The sequence below is a fragment of the Zootermopsis nevadensis genome, unplaced genomic scaffold (genome assembly GCF_977971745.1).
Source record: "Zootermopsis nevadensis isolate Lab colony 2312 unplaced genomic scaffold, Znev_1.0 Znev_ptg000025l, whole genome shotgun sequence".
In the NCBI taxonomy this organism is placed as follows: Eukaryota; Metazoa; Arthropoda; class Insecta; order Blattodea; family Termopsidae; genus Zootermopsis; species Zootermopsis nevadensis.
In genome coordinates, this window is record NW_028259157.1 from 12,124,516 (window position 1) to 12,150,519 (window position 26,004).

The following is a 26,004-nucleotide window of genomic DNA, read 5'->3' on the forward strand; positions in this document are numbered from 1 at the left end:
CTCAGATGAAATGGTGGGGAGAATGGGGCCTACTCAGTTGGGTCCATTACACAAAGTTAATCCATTGAGGTTACATCTTTTTAAAGGCTCCAACTGTGTAAGAGCCAAGTCTCCAGTATTTGCTCTGTTCAGAACAATATGTGTTGGACAAAGTCCATAAACCCAGTAATTCTACTTGCAATGTACAATCATCAGAATCCTTTAGAATTGGCAATAATTGGTTGTAAATGTGTTAACAAACAGTGCAGTCACACATCTGAAGTCTCCACAAGAGTATCACACAGTGCAAGATGCAATGCAGACCTAACCTAATTCCTTATTGCAGTCTTATAAATTACCTCTATCTGCGTGATCATCATCTGATGTCAATTCCTGATATAAGAGGTCAGCATTTTCGCCTATGAAAAGAATCAACAGTACCATATAACACTAATTATGCCAAATATATCAATCCAAATATAAATTTTCACATGGCTACTGTTATGATAACCTTAAAATATGCACACTGTTGTAATATTTTAAAAATCTCACACTTCCTTTTCCACAATTGATATGAATCTTTTATGACCTACCTACATGTCTACACAGCACCAAAACCAAGAACAACAAGATCAAGAGAAAGATTCCTAGTGGTGAATGGCTTTATATTACAACAGAGCCATATTTAAAATAACAAACTTGCCCTAAAGGAATGTCATTTGTAATACTGATAGAACTATACTTTTCAATGTAAGAAATAAAATCTTTGCATACTGAACATACTTTCCAATTTAATAACTCTTAGTAATATTTTCTTCTACTCAGTATGTTTTAATGAAGACATTACAGATATCTGGAAGAGTACCTCGTGCCCACTTTGGCAGGGGACTAATAGCCCTTGTCCCACCATAAGGAGCCCTATGAGAGGGAGAATGAGGGGACAGTTGTCCCGCAGTTGTGGGCCCTGGCTGTTCCCTCAACGACGAGCCAACTGACAGCAACCACCAGCCACATCAAAAATGCAACAAACACAACAACAAGAGGAGGACCACAGTCAAGTAGACCAAAAACAAATGAATCAATGTCAGTGAAGAAGTACAGTAACATAATGAAGTAAATATAAAATACCATTTTTTTTCTCTGTCATAAGTAAACATGCAAGGATATGTTCTCCATTACGTATGTTCACCAAACATCAGTTTATAAAAAAGAATAGAAAAAAGGAGGAAAAACTAGACATAGTTATTGTCACTGAGAGTAACAGAATGGTGAAAATTGAGCTGAATAATAGTGGTGTATTTCTAAGTGATTTTATGCAAGACATTTCAGAAACTAACAACCTGGAAAATAAGATAAGCTGCTCTTTATGGAATCATTATTGGTAGCATAGTCATTTAGTTAGTTCACTGGAAAAGTATTTTGCACACTGTTTGCTGCCAGCACTGCACGAAAAATACTCATCTCATTCCAGTTCAATCAACAAGCAGAAGCTGTTCTCAACCACACAAACCACACATAAGAGTCACAAAGCAGCAATATCCAGTTATGTTTCCAAATCTACATCCCTACAGAATCACAAATACACAAGTAAAATGTGATACATATCACACCAAAAGACTTTATTAATAAAGTTGAGTCTTGCCATAACTAGCTAATTCTGTTAACAAATACCCAAAGTAAATAATACTGTCACCATAAATGTCGGCATTAACAATGCAATTTCGTACCAACTGTAATGCTGGCTTATGAATGCCGGATTAACAAAGGAAAGAGATCACAATCTGGTATCTGCTCCAAGATTTTAAGATAATGGGACCTCAGATTTTTTACTTCAGATAGGTAACCATTTAAAAAAAATCTCATTTCCACCTAGCAAATAAAACAATTTCCAAAAACAGAGTATTGTTATGCATCCAATAGTAAGATTTTTAACCAGATCTTGTAGGCACATAACTGTCTATAATGAAACTGTATAGAATAAAACTGAATACAGATGTTGGCCTACTTATAAAGTGTGTTAGTAAACAAATTCCTTCTTATTTTCTGTCAGATACAAAAGAACTGAACATTAAAGATGATGAAATCATAAAATAAAGTGAAAATAGCAGCTAATAATACTAGGCTACTTAAGACTGACAATCCATACAGGAAAACATTACGCCCAATTTGATACCTTTGTCAGTGAAGTAATTGTACTGCTGTTGTGATGGCTGATAGCCCTGCACCAGATGGCTCTTGTCTGGAAATAATACATATTATATTTACAATATTTACATTCTTATAGATGGTTAAAAGCATTAGACCCTCACACTTCTACAGCAACCAGATTAAAAAATAGGCATGCCTGAAGAGAATCTTAATGTCCATGTTGGTCTTCCAGGCTGTAATGGTGTGTAGACTTGCAGGTAGATACCATGATTTTTGAGGAGCCTTACTTACAAATCCACATGGCACTACAACCTAGATGACCAACACGGACATCTTCACCACTGTGACAAACTCAAATTTCATGTGTTTATAAGACATTACACTGCAGTGACCCACAAACGTTCTTAACCTATATCAGCATGTGTAACAGATGAGACAATATTATCAATAGCAGTTCTCATGTTATAAATAAGAAATTAAGAAGTGCCCAACATATCTATATCTTGAAGTCAGAAAAATGGAAAGTGAGAAACAAAGATATTTACATACACATATCAAATCTTATCTTGTTTCAGGCATTCTTTTTAAATTGGCCAAGATTTGTCTGAGTAAAACATCACAAATAACCTTTGCCCATAAAATATAATACAAGATATTTAGTAAAATGTACATGAAGTCAAGTTTTCTATATATACAGAATTAAATAAATAAAAGAGGCAAATGTTATACTGTATCAACACCACAAATATTTTGTATGTTCATTAAATGCAATAACTTAAAAGTAAACATTCATAAGAAAATACTGTGGTACAGAATACGTTACCATGCACAGAATCCTATGAAGATGTATTTACAGAGTATGGAAGATATGGAAAGATAAAGTAAGCAATTTATTTACAAATGTGAATAACAAGCTTCAGTATTGTTTAAAAGCAGTAAAGTATTTGAAGATAAAGTAATAATAATTTATTTTAACTTTTAATATATTGTAATAAAACCAGTAGTGTGAACAAGTAAGGATTTAAACTTGTAATTTCTAGTCTGTATTAATTGACAGATTACTTATACGGTGGCAAATAAAGACATTGGCCATGCTAAGTGCAAGTGAAATGAGTTACCATATGTTAAAGGCAATTGATAAATAATATTTTACTATAGAAATAAGGATTAACATGGTGTGCATTTGCCAACAGTCACTCTACTGCAAGCATTAAGACACAAAGTATTTTGTCCCCAAGCATTTGATTACAACATTTTTACATTTAAAATTAAAACGTATATGGCAATGATTAGCACCCGTTATGATAAGCCTAAACTACATCAGTATCCTGACAGACTACATAACTTCCTTTTGACAAGGTGATAATCACTCAGCTCATTAAGAAGTTCCCAGCTTTTTACAGAACCTGAAGGTTCATTACCATATTCACAACAGCCCACAACCAGTGTGAATCCTGAGCTAGTTTAATACAACACACAGTAACCCACCCTATTTCCTTAAAATACACTTTTAATACTACCCTCACGTCTATGCCTAGGTCTTCTGAATGGCTTCTTTCCTTCAGGACCTCTGACAAAAATTTTGCATGCATGTGCATTTTCATCTGTCAGATATACAATGAAGAAAAATCAACATATAACAAGCTGTACGTTTCCATCCATAACAATGGCAGGGTTAGGTTTGAGCAACTGCAACGGATACAGAACCTCTTGCTTCATAGAGGGTGAAAATGTCGTGACAGCAATTTAAAAGAAAAGGAATGGGTCATGACTGATTATACTTTGAAATAACCTGACTAAATTATGTAGCAGTGAGTTTTGCAAATTAGATTAATTAAAAATTCCCTGGAAGACAACTCCTTCACAAATTACTGCATCAGTTTGAATTGTACAAACGCAATTATAAAGTGTGTCATTTTTTGACGCAAAGACACATGATTTCATGTTTAAGCAACAAATACATGCACACACATGCATGCACTTACACCCGCATTGAAAAAAGGACAAAAAATTTAGAAAGTTTGCATATGTAGCAGTTCTTACCAAAATAAATCACAGAGCTATTACTAGTACTTAATGTTCAATGCTCTGGCTGTGAAGAGAATAATGGGATGTTTTTACATACATACATAACACGTATCCTGAAAATAAAACATTCGCTGCATACCTCCCACTTCAACACATGGTAATTAATTTATAACAAAATTTAATTCATTCCAGTATCTGCTATTTCTTATTTACTTGTGGTTTTTACATGTCACCCAACAGGACTGTATGAATTGCACTGTACAACTCTTCAAAGGGGTGAAGTCTTGAAGAATAAATAAAACATGCAGGGTTCACACTCTGAAGAAAAGAGTCCCAGGCCTAAAGAAGGAGGATTGTGGTTAATTTATTTAACATCACTATCAGCAGCTTAGACTACATAGCATCAAATGACAGAATAAATAATTAACCAGAAATGGTAAAGTAAAGTAAAGTTTGTCCCACTATACGCCATGTAGGCGTTTGGGGTGAGAGGAGGTATAGCTCCTCTCTTCCTTGACCTCGGCACTAGATGGGGGTGAGTGGTCAGCATCACGCCCCGGCCGGCTTTACCCCCGGGAAAGGACCCCGGTACCCATTGTAGAGGAGGCTGGGTGGGCCCCAGAGCCGGTCTGGACGCAGAGGCTAGAGGAAAAATCCTCTGCCCCCGTCGGGGATCGAACCCCGGCCGTCCAGCCCGTAGCTAGTCACTATACCGACTGAGCTATCCCGGCTCATACCAGAAATGGTATGGAAGTAAAATAGCCATGGCTTAATTTAAGGCACTACACTGGCATGCAACTGGAGGGACTGAGAATTCCTTGATAAACCTCAGTCAGGACAGCAATGTCTCTGGACCAAGACTTTAATCTGACAGATTCAGACAGATGGAGAGGCTCAGTAGTCAGATGACTTATTTAAAGTAGAAATTTCTTAAGAAGAAGGTGAGGTATGTAAATGGATGCTGCAATTCTCATTAGATAACTGTTTCACAGAATAGTAAAAATGATGTGTTTCAAAGATCTGTTTATAGCTTGAAGTAAAACCTTGACCTATAATTTGGAAGCAGAGGATGCTACAACTGCAAGCATGGTTAAACTGTTAAGCTTGCCGATACCTCTAGAAACAGACACAGGGTTGCACATTACGTAGCAATCAGTAATCAGTGGTGCCTCACCCAGGCCAAAAATGGAATTAAAATCCACATTAAATATGTCGCCCAACTCAGCATCTATATAGAACAAAAACAGAGCACCATTACCACAAAGAAACAACAAAAGAAACTACATTAATGAGAAAAAGATACCAACAATTAAAACACTAGACTGTGCTGTGCTATTTTAAATCTTCTTTCGGCAATTACTACACGAGAAGGCAGGGGGGACAGACATTTCATGTGAGTAATGTAGCATGTGACAATAAAAATGCTCGAAACTCTTACATCAAATAAGCTACTGAACATTATATTATTCCTCATGTGTATGATATGAGGTTCTTCCAACACTGAAAATGATGTATCTCCAATACATTAGTATCTACCAGTAAGTCAACATGGGGCATCATAACCCAGAAAATCATAATCAAAATCTTCCATTCTTTACATGATGTTGACAGTTATTAAAAAGCCAAGAAAAATTTATGTTCACAAAATCATAATTTAAAACGACATTACTCAACACTTATCTTGCCATGTATTTATGTATGATCGTACAGAAGTGATCACACTTTGCCTTCATTCTCTACTGCATACTTTTTCCTATGTTTGAACACTTATACAATCCCAGTATATTTGAAGTGGAATACAATTTTATAATTGGATTATATTATTAAAAGCCATGGTTCACACGTTCAAAATATGAGCATGTATAAGTACAAAATTTGAGTGATATATAATACAACACAGTTCAATGTTGTCTACTGTTAATACAAAGTAAAAATGAACTTATAAAACAACAGTTATATATACACAGAAAGAAAAGCTAAGCTAAACAAGAGATAAACATCTAAAATAGCATAAGGCTGGTATACAACAATACCCAATGCCCAACACCAACACGAGTACATTAATCTTGTGAGTTGTTTGGCAGAACTATAACTATAAAATGCATGCATGCTTCTACTGCAACTACTAACTTTATCCATTACTGATTTGTTGGATACCGAGATTAAGGTGGGAATAGGAAAAATGGGCATGAGAATAAACCGAGAAGTTATGGAAGGATTCGGTTGTCGGACAATCCACATAACGTGAAAGAGTCTTAGGAATAAGACAAAGATGATAGCAAATGTCCTCATTTACAACACTGATGTTAAGCTACATTAAACACTGAATAAAATGTGTTCATTGAACAAATTATGCACATATTAAATGCAGTTTAAAGAACAGAACATATGTTTACAATGAACAAAACTCAGTAATCCTAAATAGTAATGAATAAACAATATTTAACTCTACTGTTGACAGACCTACTATACAGCTTCCAAAAAAACAGGACACACATCCAGTTTCAGTAGTTAATAACTGTGTGTGTATGTGTATTGTGAGACATACAAGTAAAATCACGAAGTGCAAGAAACTGAAAAAAAAATCTAATAAACATAATTAGGAAGTCGGCAACACATTGCAAAAATACATAAATGCACATGCTACATGGTAAGAATTAAAAACTATGACCATTATGGATGTAGACATCTTAATATGTGATGCAAGAAAAAAGTACTAAATGTGATAACAGAATTCTGCATACTGTTGTGGTAGAGAACAACAAGTTTTATGTTGCCCATACTGTTCTACAAGTTTCACAGAAGTCAGAAACAGTGTGCTGTGAGGTGAACAACAAAACATAAAACAATAGTTTTGATTGAAGTGTTCACTTTACCTACACTGTTGAAAAGGAAGGAAGGTCACACAGGATTTAAAATGACACGTGACAGATACGACAGTACCCGAAACATTCACAGAAATGCTGTATTTGTAACCAGAATGCAGGAAATAAATTCAAAAGCATCATGTTTCAATGGCATAGCAACACATCAGAGTAGCATTAAACAATTCTTCTTTAACTTCAATAATTTTATGCAACAAGTGGCATAAAAAAATTACATGGTAAATGATGCGTAATAGTCTGTACTTTACACTTTTATATTTTATAAGCATAAGACTCTTGACACTGAAAGGAACTTGGCATTAGAATCATATCTACTTGGCCAATAAATAATACCTTTCAAAATATGTACAACTGTCAAAAACCACATTAGAGCTCACACAATTCTAACCAAATAAATAAATCAAATTGTAGTCTACTGCAAGAAAAGGAATATTATATGAAGACATTATCTAGGAAGACATAACAACATTCAGTTACGTGACGAAGAACAAATGAATGGCGGCAGTAAAACTTACCATTGATGTGAAGATTAGACACATCTGGTGGAGAAGGAAGATCAGGAGTGATGGTGACCGCATGACGAACCTCGCCTACAGCAGTCAGGAGCTAAGCCAACAGAATACAAAGAATGAATTTAGAAATTTAAAATATGCGAGTTCTGCTAAACGTTCAGAAAACTAAAGCAAGAAATAAAAACATTCATGTGCATAAATTATGTTATAATCTGAAATATCAATAATAAAAAACACTGCATGCTTTCAAAATGGGATAATCAAGGCATCTACTGTGGCAGTAACACTGAAGACTTATTTATAAGGTACGCAGTTCAAATTTCAGCTCCGTTAATGGCTAAAACGATGTTTCTGTGGTTTACTTGTCCCTCCAGGCAAATATTTTGACAGTACTTTTAAATATGCCTCCAATTACTTTCATGTACAGCATTTAAACACTGGATAACCTCTGCAGCTCAAACAGCATCATTCAAAAATCTAAGACTCAACACAAATTCATCAAACAAACATTTTTATTCCACTTAGCACATTACATTTACATATGTAACTGCCTCAATCTTGGTTCATACACTAAGCTATTTGCCCTCTGTACACCAGTGGGTTATTTAATAATGGGATGATGATGATGACTTCATTAGTGTCACAACCCAGATGACCACAGTCAACATCTTTACCACCATATAAACCTCAATTCTCAGAAGATTCCTTGTATTTTCTTGCAGACAGTTCTCTTGAGATTGTATAATGTTTTGTACCGTACTTCTTGTCTTGTAAGCATTTGCAGTGTTTTGTGAAAGATAAAGTATTCGAACTGTGGAATAAATATGGATTTGGCATCAGAACAACTTGTAATGTGACGCAAGAAAGCACTTCCATACAAAAATCATTGCTAAAATATGGACATGAGATTGTATTTTAGCTGTGGATCTATTAGATTTCAATTATTGTAAACTGTTGTGTGGAGACGGTGAATCAAAATTGAAATCTTATGTCCATAGGAGTTTATGTCATAAATCCACACTTGCACGTTCACTGTCTTGCATACAAAACAAGCATAAAATCATAAATTAAGCAGAAACAGAACAAATTAAAAAACATGTCACTTGTATTCATTAAATTATGATTCCATCTTAATTTTCATAATCCTACCAACTCCAAACCGTTTAGGATGTATATTCATGTTTGAACTTCAAATGAAACTTGACATGTGATACACATCACAGTTTTCCTAAAAGAATCAAACACTAACTGGATAACACACTAGAAGTGGAACTTACAGCTCTATTTGATTCACGCCATCTGGACACTGCAACAGAATCTTGTGTGTTGACAGCAACTGCTTTAGCATCCTGCACCATGGGTGTTACACCTGAAATAACGGCGAGTATTATAGCAAAGCAAAACAACGTAAGTTTTTGTTCACCGACTTAATTTCACCAAATTAAATCTTAATATACGGATCTAAGGCAGGGGTATACCAAGGAGTTTAAGAAAATTTACTAACATTTAACATTAAGAAAAGAAAAGAAATAATACAAACAGAAGCATGATAAATGATTAACAGGTTACATTTCATAGACTGACTCCATGCATTAAAAAGCTACTTTCCAACAATACTACAGTAACATTGAATAAAGTTATTAAATGTCCCCAGCACCACTTACTTGCCTGCACCTGATCAGAAGCACTGTTTATACGGGATATGAACTGCGGATCTTCTGAATTGTCAGACTCTTGCTTTGCAACCATAAGAACTCGGTTTGCCAACCTACATAAACACACAATTTCCTAATATTTCAAGTGCAAATCTAATCAATAACCATTCTCACATTTGAAGATTGCTGTAAAAACCTCAAATTCTACATTCTCACATTTCTCTAATGCCAAATCATCTTTAAAGTTGGTATGCCACAAAGTAAATTACAAATAGCCTTATTTATTTATCTATGGTTTACTTAATACTGCTGTCAGTATTTCAGACTATATAGTGTCCAGTGATCAGATAATTAGTAAATACTGAATTGGAATGGATGTGGAAGGAAGCTGTCATCTTGTAACAGAAGACACTATTCTAATACTTGTCTGAAGGGTTTGAGAAAAACCACAGAGTATTTTTTGCTTGAATCATCATCATTACCAGACATTTCTTCCTGAAGACAAACACAAAACATTTCCAAGTGGTTTTAATTCATATCAAAATCAAAGTGAACTCAATGAATCTGCATGTGTGGGGAACCATACCTTGCTATACTAGCAGTATTGTCAACCATCTTCTGCGGTTGAATCTTGCGGATTGCTTCTTCACATAAAATCGAGTGCTTCTGAATCTGTTCCTCTGTAATATAAACAGAGACACAAAGTTCATAGCCATTCATCCAATCGTTATGATACATTTTCTGGTAAATAATTTAGTACAAATAAAGTACACTGCGCTGTCTTCTTTGAATTACCAGCATCACAAAAGTAGGCAATGGAGCCAGCACTCACCGGACATCTTAATAAAATCTGCAGAGTCTGTTGCCTCATCACAGAGTGCTCTGACATGCTGAACTGAGTCTGAATACTGGGCGACGAGGTTTTGAAAGTGTTCATCAGCAGCCTTGCTTTCCGGGTAATTCATCCTAATCCGGCCAGCACTCACCAGCTGTGGTGTAAGACTCTCTACCTGCATTAACAAAACAAATTTTATTTTACACAAAGAATAAACTATATTATATTTGAAGTTCCTTAATATGAACATGCTCTTCATATCATATTCAGTTTTCATGATACCGCTCCAAAAATCATAATTTAATTCACCCATTTAAAAGCCTTAATACTTATTCACTAAAAACATAAAACATGAATTTACTGTGGGTAATAAAACTGCAGCACAAACCTGAGAAGCAGAGCTAAGCAAAGCTTCGGCCAACTTCTTATTGCCAGAACTTCCACCAGCTGCTACCATGCGTGCCGTCTTTGCTGCTCGCGAACTGAACTGCTGCAGCTGTTGTGCTCTGTCATTGAAGTTCTGCTCTCTGCCTGGAGTTCCTAAAATGTAACAAATTGATAAATTTGCAGGTTTAATATCACAATACTTTCCACGCTATGAACAATATGTCCTGTTAAAAAATGCCAGCTAATGTTTGAATACCCTTGGTGTTTTTAATACTAAACATAAATTTTCCTGTTGTCTCTTAGAATTTAAATATATGTATTTTTAATTTTATTCCATGAAAATTGAGAACTGCCATGGAAACATAAAACGACTGAAACTTTCTGAATTAAAATCAACATGGAAGGGTGGAATTTCAGGTTCTCATGGAGATGAGTATGAAAATGAAGTGTTAAAATATGTATTAATATATAAACAAGGATAAGATTGAACTAACCTTGAGGAACATGGACAGCGTCAGTGAAATGCTTCAGTGGGGAGCTGATGTCAATGAAGTCTTCTACAACACGGCTAACAACTGCATTCTGGATGCGGTCTTTCAGCTCATACAGTTTCTGAGATAAAGACCTGGCAACATGATTAATAGTACTACAGCGCCATTATAGCAACTTGGCAACTGCATTACAAACACAAATGACAGACTGAAAGAAGAATCAGCAAAATATAAAATTAAAAAAGTAGGACGATAATATTATCAGTGACATGCAAGCTTACCTGCATGCAAGTGCACATAAATACATTCATTTATTCACACACATAATTATGTATATCAGTGTTGGAACATCAATTGTATTTGTCCACCTGACTGTTCATGTTCCCAAAACTGAACATTTTAATAAACGGAAACAATGAATCAAATCAAATAAAACAAACAATGCTAGTGGTAACAGTACATACTGAAATAATTTCCAGAATATAACTTTGAGGAATGTTCCCAGGCATCACAAATGTGTGTGCATGAACTTAAAAGAAAAAAGGTCTGGCATTTTATGTATGTTTTTTTATTAATTTCCCAAAAAAATGTTAGTATCCTTCAGTTTCAAAGCAAAGTGCAAGCGTATGTGCACTCATCATATATACACACATGCATGCATGTGCACATGTGTGCACTAATGAAACTGTTGCATTTTAGCCAGAGATACTCTTCTTCACATACAAACAAAGGCCTGTTCCTTGTACAGTCTACTCAGAAAATACGTGAACTGTGGTACACCAAACTCACCAACTCTGGCACATCTAGAGTTACAAGCATGCAGCGACTGATAAAGTTTGCAGCACGTAGAAAGTTAATTACTATTTGATATACCTTGCAACATCTTGAGCTTGAGGTGTGTCCCCATGACCTCTTCGACACAAGTCACTCAGCTGTCGTGACAGAATATCCACTTCATCACACAAGCCTAAAATTTCTGCTTTATGTATTCCTGGAAGACCATCAGCTACCTGTGGCCAAGAAAACAAATCTGATTGTTCACACAAAGCATAATTTTATACTACAATCATAAATTACATACAAAAACATTACACGTGTGAAGAAATACACTGTAAGTAGACCAATTATTTACCCAACATATTAACAATGCAATGTAGCAACAGTTGTGAATGTTGTAGCATAACTGGCTAACCTTACTTTAGTTGCTGTGATGGCCAGTGAATAAAGTTTAAGATTCCGGAAGTTACACATCTTGCCAGTATAAATAATACTATCAGGTCTTTCTTTTTCTGACAGGGTAAGACTACGTCTCTATGAAACTGCGGCCACTAATGACCCATTGTCCATCCCCCAGATGACACATGAGTGAATATGAAGCAGCAGTAGAATGATGTTTGAAGAGAGAAACTAACCTTCTTTTGATCCTTCCACATGAATGCAATAAGAAATACAACAGAATATTAAAACAAACAAACCTTTTTTTTTCTAAACATGAAATTTATTAACACCTGACTATTTTACTGACAGTGCAGAATGTTCAGAATCTCGTGGGGCACTCACCTTCTTGCCTTCTGTAACAATGAGTGCAATAGCCTGCTGTCCAAGCCCACGATCATCCCTGTCTGGATGGGCCAGCCACCTACGTGCCTGTTCCAACCTTCCTGATACAGTGTGAGCAGGCTGCTGTACTCCAGACTTCTCCACTCCGACAACAGCCCGTTGTACAAGCCCACACAATTCTCCCAACTTCTCTTGAATGCCATGAGCTAAACATTCAGCCTAAATGAAAAACACAACAGATGTGGGAAATGTTAAAATATCTTCACAAATACATATATTTTGTAGCATTTGAGGCTCTCACAGTGGTGAGTATGAAGATGGCTGTCTTTTGAGCCGCAGTACTGCGTAGTCTGGTGAACGTCTACCTGACTACAAGACACTATAAATCACAAGAAAGCCATCTTGATACACATATTTCATAAATGTATTACAAAGAAAGAAGAAGGCTTAATTTTGATTGCAACACCTATAGAAACAGAAATGGTTTATACTTATACTAGCTGCCACTGTAATGAATATTTCAAGGTCACAGAAAAATCACACAATGTTGTAACATGAACAGCAGAGCCCAGGCAAGTAAAGATAGCTGACAAGTCACAGTATAGCAAAGCTATCATTGAGCCATGCAATGGGGCGGGAGGGGGGGTTGCTGAAGGCCTTCCATGGATAACACAGATTATTTAATGTTATAGAAACAGCAAAGAATGAAGCAATGGTAGGATTTTTAAGAATTTAGATTCCAGAAAGCTGTGAGAGAAAGTGGCTATGGCCCAAATGTACTATGCAAGAATTTACCAACACTGATGAAAACAACAAAAATCTCAGGACAGACAATGATTTAAACCAGGTACCTCTTTCATATGAAGCAGTAATGTTCAGTCACCATACATTTAACATTGATGATACTGATAATGCCGAGTGAACTTGTACTGTTGTTTTGGAGGAACACATTAATTCCACCTTCAGCTGTCTTCTGGGTTATAAAGCCATGAGGACTTGTAGGTAGATACCAGTGTTTCAAAGAGAGTACGTTTCTATGAAATGACATTGTATCAGCTGACAAGATTGTACAGTGGATATACCACACAAGCTAAGGAGCAAATTACATCCCCCTGAATATGAATCAGGAGTGTCATGCGATACATGTGATTTTGGGGGTCTCGATTTTAAATTCTAGAAGATCTCACCTGCGGTGTAGCGCCCTTTCCATCCTGTCGCAGCTCACAAAGAGCATCGGTCATAGTAGTAATATCCCCACACAACTTCTTAATAGCTTCTGCATCACCAGGTAGTGCACGTTCACAAACTCGCTGTGAATGTTCCAGTATCTGTCTTACGCTCTTCTCACCCACACCACCTCTCAGAGCCAATGGATCCTGCAGAAGCATAAGAGCAAAAATATTAGTAAATAATAACAGCTTGAGTACCACAAATCATAAGCAAATTCATACAGACTATTTTGCTGTGTATATTCCTGAAGACAAATTTTCATTAGGAAAGGGAAAAAATGTGAGACTTGAGATTCTCATGGCAATGATAATGTTTTACTTCTTGATTATGATGTCATGTACTCTCATAAGTAGATACCACTGTTTCTGAGATGCAGACAGTATGTTTCTCCAAAATGCTGCCATCTACTTACAAGTCTTCACAGACTCTCTCTCTCTCTCTCTCTCACACACACACAAAAGAGAGAGAGAACTTTTAAACTTAAAAATGAAGCATTAAATGTATCCTACAACTCCACATTTTCAACAATTTTCATACCATTCATTGTACACTTAAATTATTTCTTTTTTATTGGTTCCTGCCAACTATTTATTTTGTTCTGAGACAAAATATTACCTCCAGCCAGTCATGAGCAGCTCTAACTTTTCCTTCAATTGCATTCTGTGCTTTCTTCATTACAGTCAGGTTGTCAGCATCCCACTCTTCTTCATCATATGTTGTCAGTTGTAAGACTCGAATGATTTCATTCAGTTCATCTGTCATGCGCTGCGCCAGATAATTACGGTTCTCTGCTGCTTCCTCCGCCCCCTTGCCACCTATGAAAGTAACATTATATTTATTTCTATTGAAATAACAACACAAGAGGTTAAACAAAGTTTCCAACAGAAATGCAAATGTTATATCACAATCAGTTATCTCCCAGAATTACAAAAGATTCAAGAAGGAGAAAGTAATACATTAAATGTGTAATAAGACATTTCAAACCTTGAGCAATTATATGAATGAAAATCTTCATGCTGCAGATGAGGATGGGTGCCAAAGTTTTCACTTGCTCCAGGCAGCGTACTAAGATCTCCCGGTGCACTTGGTGAGTGAGCTCTTTTTCACGCCCACCAACCTCACGTGAAACCTGCAATGCACAGTTTCATCACTGACAGGAATATGAACCCTTACATCTGTTCTTTATAGTACAAAATGAATTCAAATAACTTTTTGCTATTATTTTGAAAAAGAAACATTTGCGGCCACATGTTCACAGGAACATTTTTTCTTTTTGATCCAGGAACACGCACACAAATATTGTAAACATATTTTTGACTCACCCTGTATTATATAAGGAAAATATTAACTTTTTTAAAATAATGAGTTGTGAATACTGACTCACTTTACTGAGACAAGGGCTAAGATCCTTAAGAAATTGAACAAGATCCTCCATTGTCTCTATCACTTCTGCAACTGCCAGGTAGTCCAGCACCCTCTTGCATTCTCGAATAATCTTCCGTACTTCTGACTCATCAAAACAGAGCAGCAATGCAGATGTTCCTTGAAGAATTCCTCGGGAGCCTTCAATAAGCTTCTTTCTACACATTTAAATTTTGAACACTTTAACATGTAAATGAAATATGTGTATTATAATACATATTAACACGTGTATTCAAATATATCTCCAAATTTCATATTTAAATTGAAATGAGTGTGTGCTTGTTTTATTAACCAGTTGGTCATACATACTGTGTTGTCTGTTCCTGAAAGAACTTTACCACGAATATAAATACCTGGTGCTAGACATCAATTTCAGCAGAATAAGCTTTATTCTTCAAATAACCTGTTGTAAACAAAATTAATACCTGGCTGGACCACTGTACGGATCAACTTTCAGCATAGCAGATGCTTCCTCTAACAATCTTGATGCACCCTCCACTCTGACTAGTGCTGCTGGCATGTCCTGCTTCAATATCGCATCTTCACTTGAGTTGATAGTTTCACGTCCAACCTATTATAGAAAAATTGTATATTCAAATTCCTTCACAGTAACTGACAAATAGAAAATTATTTATATATAAATGATGTATCCAAAATTAATACTAAAATAACCAGGTATAAAAATGGCATAAAATATATACCTATACAGATGACAGTTCTTGGGCCACTAAGCATTTTAACTGTGTGCCAATGTTTCAAGTAAATACGGTGCTTCCATCTTCAGGCACTTCATCCATGAATATGGAGGTACAATGTTGACACATCCAAAACAGTACTTGGTGCAACAACCCAGAAGAACATCATCTATATTCATATCACCATGAAAACCAAAAATTCTACAAATTTATGAATGCTTCATATCAAGAAGAGTAGATACTTTGAAATATTACAACCTACATTTCTCAAATTAACTCTTCATAAATATGCAAGTTCATAAATGCATTCATTCTTAGACCCATCTGCAAAGCACTTCATCACAATCTATCAGTCTTACATTACATTATCATTACACTTTTCTGCTGACTAAAAAGTAGACCCACAACATGCATGCCATAAAACATCCTCTTATCAAGAGAGTACAGAATAGCACTGTCCTGAATTAGCAAGACTACCTACCTTCTGGGTAACTAATTTTCCTGAATTACTGAACTCTGTTTATTCAGTTCATACACTTTTACATTCAAGACTTCCTTCCAGGAGAAAGGGACAACTCCTATGTGTATGTACCAAATTGTCCAGATGGCGCACAGACACAAAACTAGCCTTGCAAGACTCAAGCCTTCCGGGAAATTAATATTCTCGTAAACTGACATCAAAGCAAATGTAATTCTGTACATTACATAACTGGAGTGGAAATATTTCCTTACCTTTACAAGGTTAGTCACAGCTCTGCTAACAGCCATGACAGGGCGTTCCAGATCAGGCATTGCATTGCCATCTTCAGCTTCTTCATGTAAGATGACTAACCGTGACACCTGCAAATTTAAATGTTGAGTTTTTATTTCAACAAGGTAAGCAAGGTAGTATTAAGTGAGACTTCAGGTTCTCATGGGACAAAGGATGAAGATGGATGATCACTATAACCCTATACGTCCTTCTACTTCCCAGCATCACCACTTCAGACATGAAAATGAAAGCAGTATGTTTCTCCCAAACATTGGTATCTACCTACAAAACTACAAGGCATGACAACTCAGATCATCATCAGGAGATTCATATTGTACTCTTTGAGAAATAATATTAGGGTTATTAAATCAAGTGGAATGGGGCAGGCATAGCATTTAGCATGTATGGGATAGATAAGAAATGTATACAAAATTATAGTATAAAAACCTATGGTGAAGAGACCACTTAGACTTAGGCATAGATGGGGAATAATATTAAACTGCATCTTAAAAGAAATAGGGTGTGAAGGTATGGATAAGATTCATCTGACTCAGGACAGAAACCTGTGGCAAGTTCTTCTGAAAACAGGAACTGATTTTTAGATTCAAAAAAAGAAGAGGCCTGATATTGCAAACTGTATTTTAGCACATATGCTTACAATAATTTCACTGTGCGAAAGAAATGATGCACTTGCTTGTTAGATAAAGGCTGATGTAATCCAACTGTCAGTTTTTTTGACTGCTTATTGCAGTGTTTTGGTCCTGCAGGTAAATTTAATTTGTTCATTGAACAGTTCCGTTTACTGTAATTGCTATCAGTGAAATTAATAAATATGTCTGAGCCACAGCACTTGTGAAAATAAGATCAGAAAAGTGCAGGATGTTTGCACAGTATCTATCCTCCACATAACTAAACAGAAATAACAAAGATCACATTTAATGAACAGTATTCATACTATTAGAGTGATCAAGTAAATGAGCAGTGCTGGACATACCATAACAACAAAATTCTTAGTTTATACTCAGTGCTATTGCACAGTTCAATGAAATCATTATAGTAGCACAGACTTATAGCTCAGAAAGGTAAAACAAGAAAAACAAATGTAAACTGTGATGTTCTTCTGGATTTTGGTGCTGTGAAAACCTAAACTCTCACAAAGTAAGCTGTGGTCTACCGGGTCATAACACCATGCAGTCTTGGGGGTAGTTACCAACATTTAAGAAAATGTTTTTATCACCTCCATCTTCAAAGTAACTACCTACAAGACCCACGGCTTTACAAACGCCACAAAAACCTCAAATATCATACAATAAAGCATGAGTTCTAGTTGTGTCACCACTTCAGAAGCAGCCACTTGAAGAGAAACAGAACTGTCAGACATTATTAAACTGTCTTGCAGATGTAGACTGCAAAGATAGATGAATTATGGACTTAGGATGGGTGCAAAACATGGTCTCTCACTCTGAGGGAGGAACATAGATTGCAGGTGTTTGAGAATAGGGTGTCGAGAAGGATATTTGGGCCTAGGAGAGAAGACGATGGGGTCTGGAGAAAACTACATAATGACGAACTGAAAAATTTGTACTACTCCCCCAGTATTGTCAGGGTGATTAAATCGAGGAAAATGAGATGGGCAGGACATGTAGCGTGCATGGTTGGGACAAGAGGTGTACACCAGGTGTTCGTTGGGAAGCCTGAGGGGAGGAGACCACTGGGGAGACCTAGACGTAGATGGGAGGATAATGTCTGGCAGGATCTAAGGAGATAGGGGTTGAAAGAGACTGGATTTTGTTGGCCCAGGACAGGGTCCGGAGGAGAGCTTTGGTTAATTCGGTGATGAACCTTCTGGTTGGGTAAGCCATCTAGTTAGTTAGTTAGGGTTCTAAGACCTTACTGGGTCTGGTGTGCTTTGGTACTAGCTGCTTTGATTTTTTTGTATGTCATTACCAGAAAGTTACTTTCCATATTATAAGAAACTAATCCAATCTAACCTCAAGAAGGAAATGCCCATCATATTCACAAAAATGAATCTCCTTCATACATGACAAAAAAATGTATGTATGTGTAGTTCAACAAAATATGAGGGCGTAGTCCACAACATTGTCAGCTGTCATGGAACTAGCAACATAATTCTGTTACAGACAAAAATTTGCTTGTTGTATTGCCCCATCATGTCTATATATGGCAATGCAGCTCATGTGACGTCACGGTCTTTATTCTGTGACGTTAAGTCACGTGATATCAACGCCAACACTATTTGTCAGAATTCAAGCGACACGCCCATTCGTAGCTCAATGTTAACATGTAAATACCGTTTCATGAAAACACACACTTAAAATAATATAAATAGCATACACATTTAATATGACTTTCGAACATTTAATTAAATACCCCAGACATGTGCGTGTACCGTAACTGACGATGACGAAAGAATATTTAATCAAAAACACTATATTAAAGTAAAACTGAAATTATTTTCTTCAAAAATCCCTTACCTGCTGTGCCACTGGTTCTAAAATACTTTCGATAGTCTTTGTGTGAAAAACAGGCATTTTGAATGTTTCAAAATCAAAAACCAAGTCAACGACAGGTATTTACACCGCCTCAATCAATTAACGATCACAACCCAACACTACATCCACCACGACCAGTTCAGAACAAAAATTAACCAGAAATAACCTTAATTCATTACTCTGGCCCTAGAGCGCACACTATTTACAAAGTAATCAATGTAGCCAACATACATGTAAGATATTCAGTTTGGTCACAGACTAAAAGTCACTAGGCAGATATATTGCCATCTCTATTCGAGCACTATCAAATTTCTGAAGAGGGTAGTTGCAGCAGTAGTCCAATCGGCAAAAAGTTTACTAATTCTTGTATGTAGGTTTTCGCGCCAGGAGTTCAATGTACAAGGGCTTTCGAGTGACAGCCACGTCGGGTATTTGATGTCAACCAACGTTTCGGCAAACATTACAGTTGCCATTTTCAGGGCGGATGAAAGGGGGTCATCTGTGAAAGCCTTGTATAGGGCAGACATTAGGTGCGAGATGACTTCGCTGCTACTGATTGGTGGAGCGAAGGAGCTAGCTGCTATCCAATGGGAGAGGAATGGAAGTTTCAGGAAAATTGGGAAGAGGTTTTGGTGGTCTCCAAAATCTCTTATCGCCACCAACCAGCACCTGTGAATTCATTGTGCACCCACTGCCTGCTCTATATAAGGTCTTCTGAAATGACCCCACCTAATCCTTGAAAATAGCAACTTCAGTGTTTGCCAAAAGTTGGTTGACGCCAAGTATCTGATATGGCTCTCACCTGAAAGCCAAAGTTATACAAGATTTACTAATATTCAACCTCCCAAACTGTGTTCCATCAATCTTTAACAGAGATAATCAACATCAATTACCAGAATCCATGTTTGACAGACAGTATTAGATCCATGTTTAGTGGATCACAATGGCATGGGGGATTGTTAAGTTGCAGTATTTTGTTTCTGCAATTCTTTCCACAAAGCAGCATACAGAAATTAAAATCATTGCATTTAATGGATGTCTGTGTGTAATTAATACCTCAAAATGATCGCCAACCAACCAATATTGTTTATTATACAAAAAGATGATAACTTAAAGAATAAACTCTATGAAAAGAAGTATAGTAACCCAGTATCTGAGGAAAAGTGTGTGATATGTAGAAAAACTGAGAGCTCACGTAGATTAGTATATGACATTTGGTCTCAGAAATGTATGCTCTTCAAAGGTCTGTGTTATTGCATATTACCCACAATTTATGTTAAAAAATACAATGTCTTCTTAATTGCATTTATTTGTATTGGTTATATCTAGGGTCTAGATCACCCCACAAGCTGCACAAGACACTCATATGCAAATAAGTACAATGTATGAGGGCTGTTCACAACACAATACAACACAGAGAAGTTACACCTCAGAATACAAAATGTCCTTCACTATGTAATAGTTGCACAACCCTCTCACTTTAACAATGAACTCGGGGAAATTAGCACTAAATACTGAATTGAAACTTTACAAGATATATGAAAACCCACAGTCTTACCATCATATCTTTGCCAGACATGCCAACATCACAGATTTCTGTCTTATGGGTTGTTGCACTGTGAAGTCTGGTCAATGTTAACCAACGTTTCAGAGGTCATATTCATCGCCCTGATGACAGAGGCAGTATGACCTCTGAAACGTTGGTTAACATCGACCAGACTACACAGCGCAACAACCCAGAAGACTGAAATCTTCATACTCACCGCTGTGAAAACCTCAAATCTTACATGCTGACATTACATATCTCCAGATAAAAAGTCTGTCCAATAAACAATCTGCTGATACAAGTACAAATTTTTTTCTTACAATTTAGAAAAAATTAAAAAAAAAGTCCTCAAATTAATAAAGTACAATAAATAGGTAGGTTTTCAACAATTGTGAATAATATCAAATATTAATATTATCTATTTCAGTATAAAAAAAGTACAGAAATGTTGTTGAAGAAATGTAAGAATAGTCTGACATATACATTGTAGAGAACATTCATTATACACTATCAAATACATTATGGCACAGGGCTCTTACTAATTTACTTTGTGCAAGTGAAACATCTTGAATTAGGGAAAAAGGTTTGCTGGAGGTAGTTTTCAAAAAGAGAAAATGTGCATACTACTGTAATTAATCATACCAAGTTTAGAATATTGACTATATTACTCAATGGAAAATACAGGAGTAGTTGTGGGATGGGGTGGAATGTATAAAAACTAAGGCTATGTTCACTCATAACACTCTCATAATAGCAAAATGAGAAATAACATGGCAGTCAGAACACTCTATAACTTAGAAAGTGGTATAAAATTGTGAAACTGTCCTACATATAATGGATTACAATATACAGTTTTGGCACACAAAACATGGACTGATGTGAAGAATATGTATCACTCTTCCAGCACTTCACAGCACTTAAGATACACATGTGCGATAGTACTCCGATCTTGAATTAATGTTTTTGTGAGCAGTCGCTATTCTTCTATTCAAATCATCTATTGTGTTTAATAAGTCATTCAGGATATCTTGATTGCTCTCGTAGTCACTTTTCATACCTGAAATATGGATACATATCTAGTAACTCAAGCAACAAGACATAAATTAACATGATACTGTGGAAAAATGGATATTATTAGGAAGATAGAATCAAAGTATAATATGGGTGGGGCATGAAGCACACAAGTGAGAAATGCATACATTTTACTCTCAAAATGTGAAGGAAAGAGACCATTTGGGAGTTCTATAATTTGAATGGGGTCTTCAGGTTAGCATTTTTGTACAAAGAATTAACTTACTTAAGAGCTCTTTGTGCTTGGCTGCGGTGCTGTGAAACAATTTACTTGCTCTCTCCAGAAGGTCTGACGCCTTCGTTTGATCTCGCTCCGATTCTTCAACCTTCTGCTCTAGCTTCCCAGCCGCTGCCTGGTGCTTGCTTTCCAGATCACCAGTCTTATCATTTGCTTGTTTCGCTTCTTTATTAACTTTCTCAGATTCTTCAGTAACTTCTTTGGAATCACGACTATTCTTCAGGAATCTTGTCTGAAGCTCCTTGAGACGGCCCTCAAGCACGATCACTCCCTTCACAGTCTCATTTGCTTTCTGTTGAGCATAATCTGTTTCACTGTCAATCTGAAAAATAAAGAAAAACAAACTATATTTTGTTGTTAAATCTTGAAAAAACTAATGTAGAATTACAAAGTCTTTATATCATCCACATATAAATGGTTCAGCTGACCATGTACTGCCATATCCCGTTGCTAAAACACTGACCCCAGAGTTAAAGCATGGCCAGCAGCCCTGTAATATGAGGTTTTAAATCCCCTATTCCCAAACTACAAAGAAGAATGGAGACAGTAAAAGAATTATTATGGATGCATAGCTCAGGTGGTTAGTTGCCGGCTTCTCACCACGGAGGGACAGATCTTCTCCAAGTCCTTCAGTTTTCCAAACACCATCATTCAACCACTGTTCATATATCATCTGGTGGATCAACACATTAAAGGCCCAGTTGCATACAGACCATCACAATAATAAAATAACAGATGCATGAAAATGCAGGTATTTTCTGGATACCCCTTAACTCTGGGTCCCCTGCTCACACTATATGTCTGGGTGTGGATACTCAATATTGTAACACACGACGTGCAAAATAAAATATATACATATATTAATTCATTTCTACTGCAATTAACATTCCATGTACTCCTACAGTACACAGTTTTCTCACAAGAGAACACATTCATTCACAAGGTTTTAACACATTAGACAGAAAAGGCTGACAAAGTTAAATGCCCGGACATATGAAGGCCTCTGAATATCTGTACCTGAGCCAAATCTTTTTCTGCTGCAGAAATATCATCACGAGCTTTCTGAATTGCTTCCTCTGCCTTCATTTGAGCTTCTTGTGCCTCGTCCAAGGCTGACACAACTCTCTGAGCTGTATCGAGGATTCCTTCTGCATCCACTCTGAAAATTTTGTCAGTTTTGTTACCAGCCAAGAAAGAATGTTAAAATGGATTTTAGGACATGTTATGAGGACATAAACTGACTCAGGACAGCATCCAATTGCAGGCTCTTATGCTGACAGTGACAAATATTTAAGATTCATAAGAATCAGGATTTCCCTCAACAGCTTAATAAACAGACTGCACAGAAGATTCTGAATCACATAGCTGGTCTCTAAATTCAATGTGTTTACATAACAAAGCAGTCTCATTGAAATAAGACAAGCTCTGCTCAAAACCCAACGTCATCCACTCCCATATGTAGACATGACAGAAGAGTGAAAGAGCTTATTATTATTCTCGTACATATGAGTATTGCAAGCTATGCATGAAGAAACAAGTTTGGCCTTTCACTACATCTAGGAGCTTACTACATATGCATAAATATATTTATATAACCACTAAAAATTACAAATTACAACAATGACACTGTAATCAGAAATTTCTGAATAAGGAAATCCTTGTATCTAGAAAGGTTGAATCAGAACATCAATTCTGGGTTCCAAAGCCGTTTAATGTTTAATTATTCCTACAAACTTCCAATATGAGCCGGGATAGCTCAGTCAGTATAGTGACTAGCTACGGGCTGGACGACCGGGGTTCGATCCCCGATGGGGGCAGGATTTTTCCTCTAGCCTCTGCGTCCAGACCGGCTCTGGGGCCCACCCAGCCTCCTCTACAATGGGTACCGGGGTCCTTTCCCGGGGGTAAAGCCGGCCGGGGCGTGGTACTGACCACTCACCTCCATCTAGTGCCGAGGTCAAGGATGGGAGGAGCTATACCTCCTCTCCCCCCAAACGCCTACATGGCGTATAGTGGGAAAAACTTTACTTTACTTTACAAACTTCCAATAGAACATGATACCTAGCAAATACTTACTTGGCTTTATCTGCTTGCCTCTTTAAGGAGTTTGCTAAATCCAAGTCATCACTAGTGGCTGCCAGAATTGTGTCAATATCTTTCAGTGATGATATTGTATCATTAATACTGCTTGTCAGATTGGTGATTTGTTCAGGGCGCAGATATATATCCTTGTTAAGAGTCTGATAAAACAAAAATGTACAAAGCACATTTCAACAGGGAATCACTTCTTTCAAATCTCCATACCTCACCGTCTTTCTGTCTTTCCCTTATCGCATTTGTACCTTTATCTCCCTCCCTTAATTTTTCTGTTTTCCCATTTATTTCACTTGGTCATCTTACTGTCATTCTTCCATCTAAACCAAACCATTACAACAGATCAATAATAAAAAATATATAACTATGCTATGTGTTATCTGAATATTTTTTTCCATGAGGTCCATTCTTATTCAGAGTGCAAGCAAACATGGAAATGTGTTTTATATAAAACAGATGCCTGTAGGCTGAATGGATCCCAAAACTGTCGAACCTATTAACTGTGGTTAACAGAAAATCTCCAAAATTCAACCTCTAGCCTTCGCCTTACTAACTACACAACTATGGACATGAGATTTTCACGGCAGTGAGTATGAAGATGGCCGTCTTCTGGGTAAACTTCTACCAGACTATACGGTGCTACAACCCAACAGACAGCCACCTTAGTACACTACTATGATTCTTAGTGTTCAATTAAAACTCACTTCTAATGCAAGGTTCCTAATTTCAGCTGGGGTGGCACCAGCCATATTGTGGAATTCATCCAGCTTATCAGTGAGATCAGTCCTTTCCAGTATCATGTTCTCTGACTGATTACTAGCCAGCAGAGCTGTGTCATAAGCTTGCTTAGCCAGATTTCTAGCAGTAACTGTCTCCTCCTTTGCTTGGGATATCTAGAACAATTCCAATACCATCTCCAAAATTACAAATTTTCAAAGTTTAGTTAATTTAACAAAATTTACTGATTCCACCAACTGAAACACTGGTTTTTCTGCAGTGAATCAGCATACATGGCCTCTGATGCTATATGATTACAGCTACTCAAAGCATTGTTAAATGAACCACAAAATGCCTTTACCAATTACACGTCTCACAGCCCTGACCTTCTGGAAAAATTCTGAACATTCAGTACATCCCTTATATCAATGACTGATTCAAAAAATACATAACTAGTCATGTGACATCACACTAATGAGCAATATCTAGAATTTCATAGTAGCTGTCCATTCACAGTGAACATTGTTTAAAATCTGATACCATATCAAAACCATTATAATTTGTAACACAAACTATTACATAATACATGCCACTCCCTGTGCCAAAAATATAATGACAAGAAGGAGCCACTGCTACTCAAATACATATATCACAGAATTGACAACAAGCATATACACAAATGGAAGTAATTTGACAACGGATAATTGGTTCATGTCATTTCCATTAGTTAAAATGATGCTCAACCAACATAACCAAACACAGCTGTGCATGAAATAACATTACCCCTCTGAGCAGTTCTTCTGCATCATTCTCCTTGTCCTGAATGGCTTTCTCAGCATCCTTGGCAACACCAAGGGCTCTGTCAGCTTTAGTAACAGCCCCATGTTCACATGACAACCCGCCACAAACTCCACATCCTGCTCCTCCACACAATGGATCGCAAGGGTCTCCTCGTTTGTCACACACCTACAAGGAAAGCACTACATTTCAGAGTGTACTATTAACTTCATGTTAAAACTAAAGGCTCTTATGAATGCTAAACTACCAGCATTTCATATACAGACTTAATTCCAAGAAAACTTTGTATTCTTTTTACTATCTAATGTTATTCTCTACATGGCAGAAATTTTCTTTTCAAGTTATGCCATAATAAAAGTAAAATAGGAGCATCAAACTAACATTTATTGTTCACACATCACAGCTTACATGCTGGCTGTTTCTCACAGTAACATGCCGCTAAGTGTTAA

General features: G+C 36.6%; 2 protein-coding genes across 16 annotated transcripts in view; both read right to left on the reverse strand.

Annotated features, from left to right (window-relative positions):
• The window catches only part of Vinc (vinculin), a 36,857-nt gene extending 17,589 nt beyond the window's left edge, over positions 1-19,268 (reverse strand). For 2 of the 10 annotated variants that reach the window (XM_087355787.1, XM_087355792.1), the window contains exons 1-21: positions 19,074-19,268; positions 16,560-16,667; positions 15,558-15,703; positions 15,095-15,290; positions 14,695-14,839; positions 14,326-14,525; positions 13,668-13,856; positions 12,481-12,699; positions 12,333-12,344; positions 11,794-11,930; positions 10,924-11,054; positions 10,431-10,582; positions 10,040-10,217; positions 9,794-9,887; positions 9,217-9,320; positions 8,830-8,921; positions 7,556-7,646; positions 5,330-5,383; positions 2,153-2,218; positions 845-970; positions 339-398 (exon numbers count right to left, since the gene is read on the reverse strand). In XM_087355787.1, the coding sequence (XP_087211913.1) occupies positions 339-398; positions 845-970; positions 2,153-2,218; positions 5,330-5,383; positions 7,556-7,646; positions 8,830-8,921; positions 9,217-9,320; positions 9,794-9,887; positions 10,040-10,217; positions 10,431-10,582; positions 10,924-11,054; positions 11,794-11,930; positions 12,333-12,344; positions 12,481-12,699; positions 13,668-13,856; positions 14,326-14,525; positions 14,695-14,839; positions 15,095-15,290; positions 15,558-15,703; positions 16,560-16,667; positions 19,074-19,130 (2,557 nt within the window). In that variant the 5' untranslated portion in view covers positions 19,131-19,268. The remainder of the gene's footprint in view (positions 1-338; positions 399-844; positions 971-2,152; positions 2,219-5,329; positions 5,384-7,555; positions 7,647-8,829; positions 8,922-9,216; positions 9,321-9,793; positions 9,888-10,039; positions 10,218-10,430; positions 10,583-10,923; positions 11,055-11,793; positions 11,931-12,332; positions 12,345-12,480; positions 12,700-13,667; positions 13,857-14,325; positions 14,526-14,694; positions 14,840-15,094; positions 15,291-15,557; positions 15,704-16,559; positions 16,668-19,073) is intronic. The other 8 variants (XM_087355796.1, XM_087355789.1, XM_087355790.1 and 5 more) reach the window with 7 other exon arrangements.
• A 1,114-nt stretch (positions 19,269-20,382) lies between these two features.
• The window catches only part of LanB1 (laminin subunit beta-1), a 37,763-nt gene continuing 32,141 nt past the window's right edge, over positions 20,383-26,004 (reverse strand). For all 6 annotated transcript variants that reach the window (XM_022070910.2, XM_087356132.1, XM_022070914.2 and 3 more), the window contains 6 exons: positions 25,541-25,723; positions 24,745-24,933; positions 24,023-24,186; positions 22,964-23,105; positions 21,935-22,268; positions 20,383-21,694 (listed from right to left, as the gene is read on the reverse strand). In XM_022070910.2, coding sequence (XP_021926602.1) covers positions 21,555-21,694; positions 21,935-22,268; positions 22,964-23,105; positions 24,023-24,186; positions 24,745-24,933; positions 25,541-25,723 — 1,152 coding nt within the window. In that variant the 3' untranslated portion in view covers positions 20,383-21,554. The remainder of the gene's footprint in view (positions 21,695-21,934; positions 22,269-22,963; positions 23,106-24,022; positions 24,187-24,744; positions 24,934-25,540; positions 25,724-26,004) is intronic.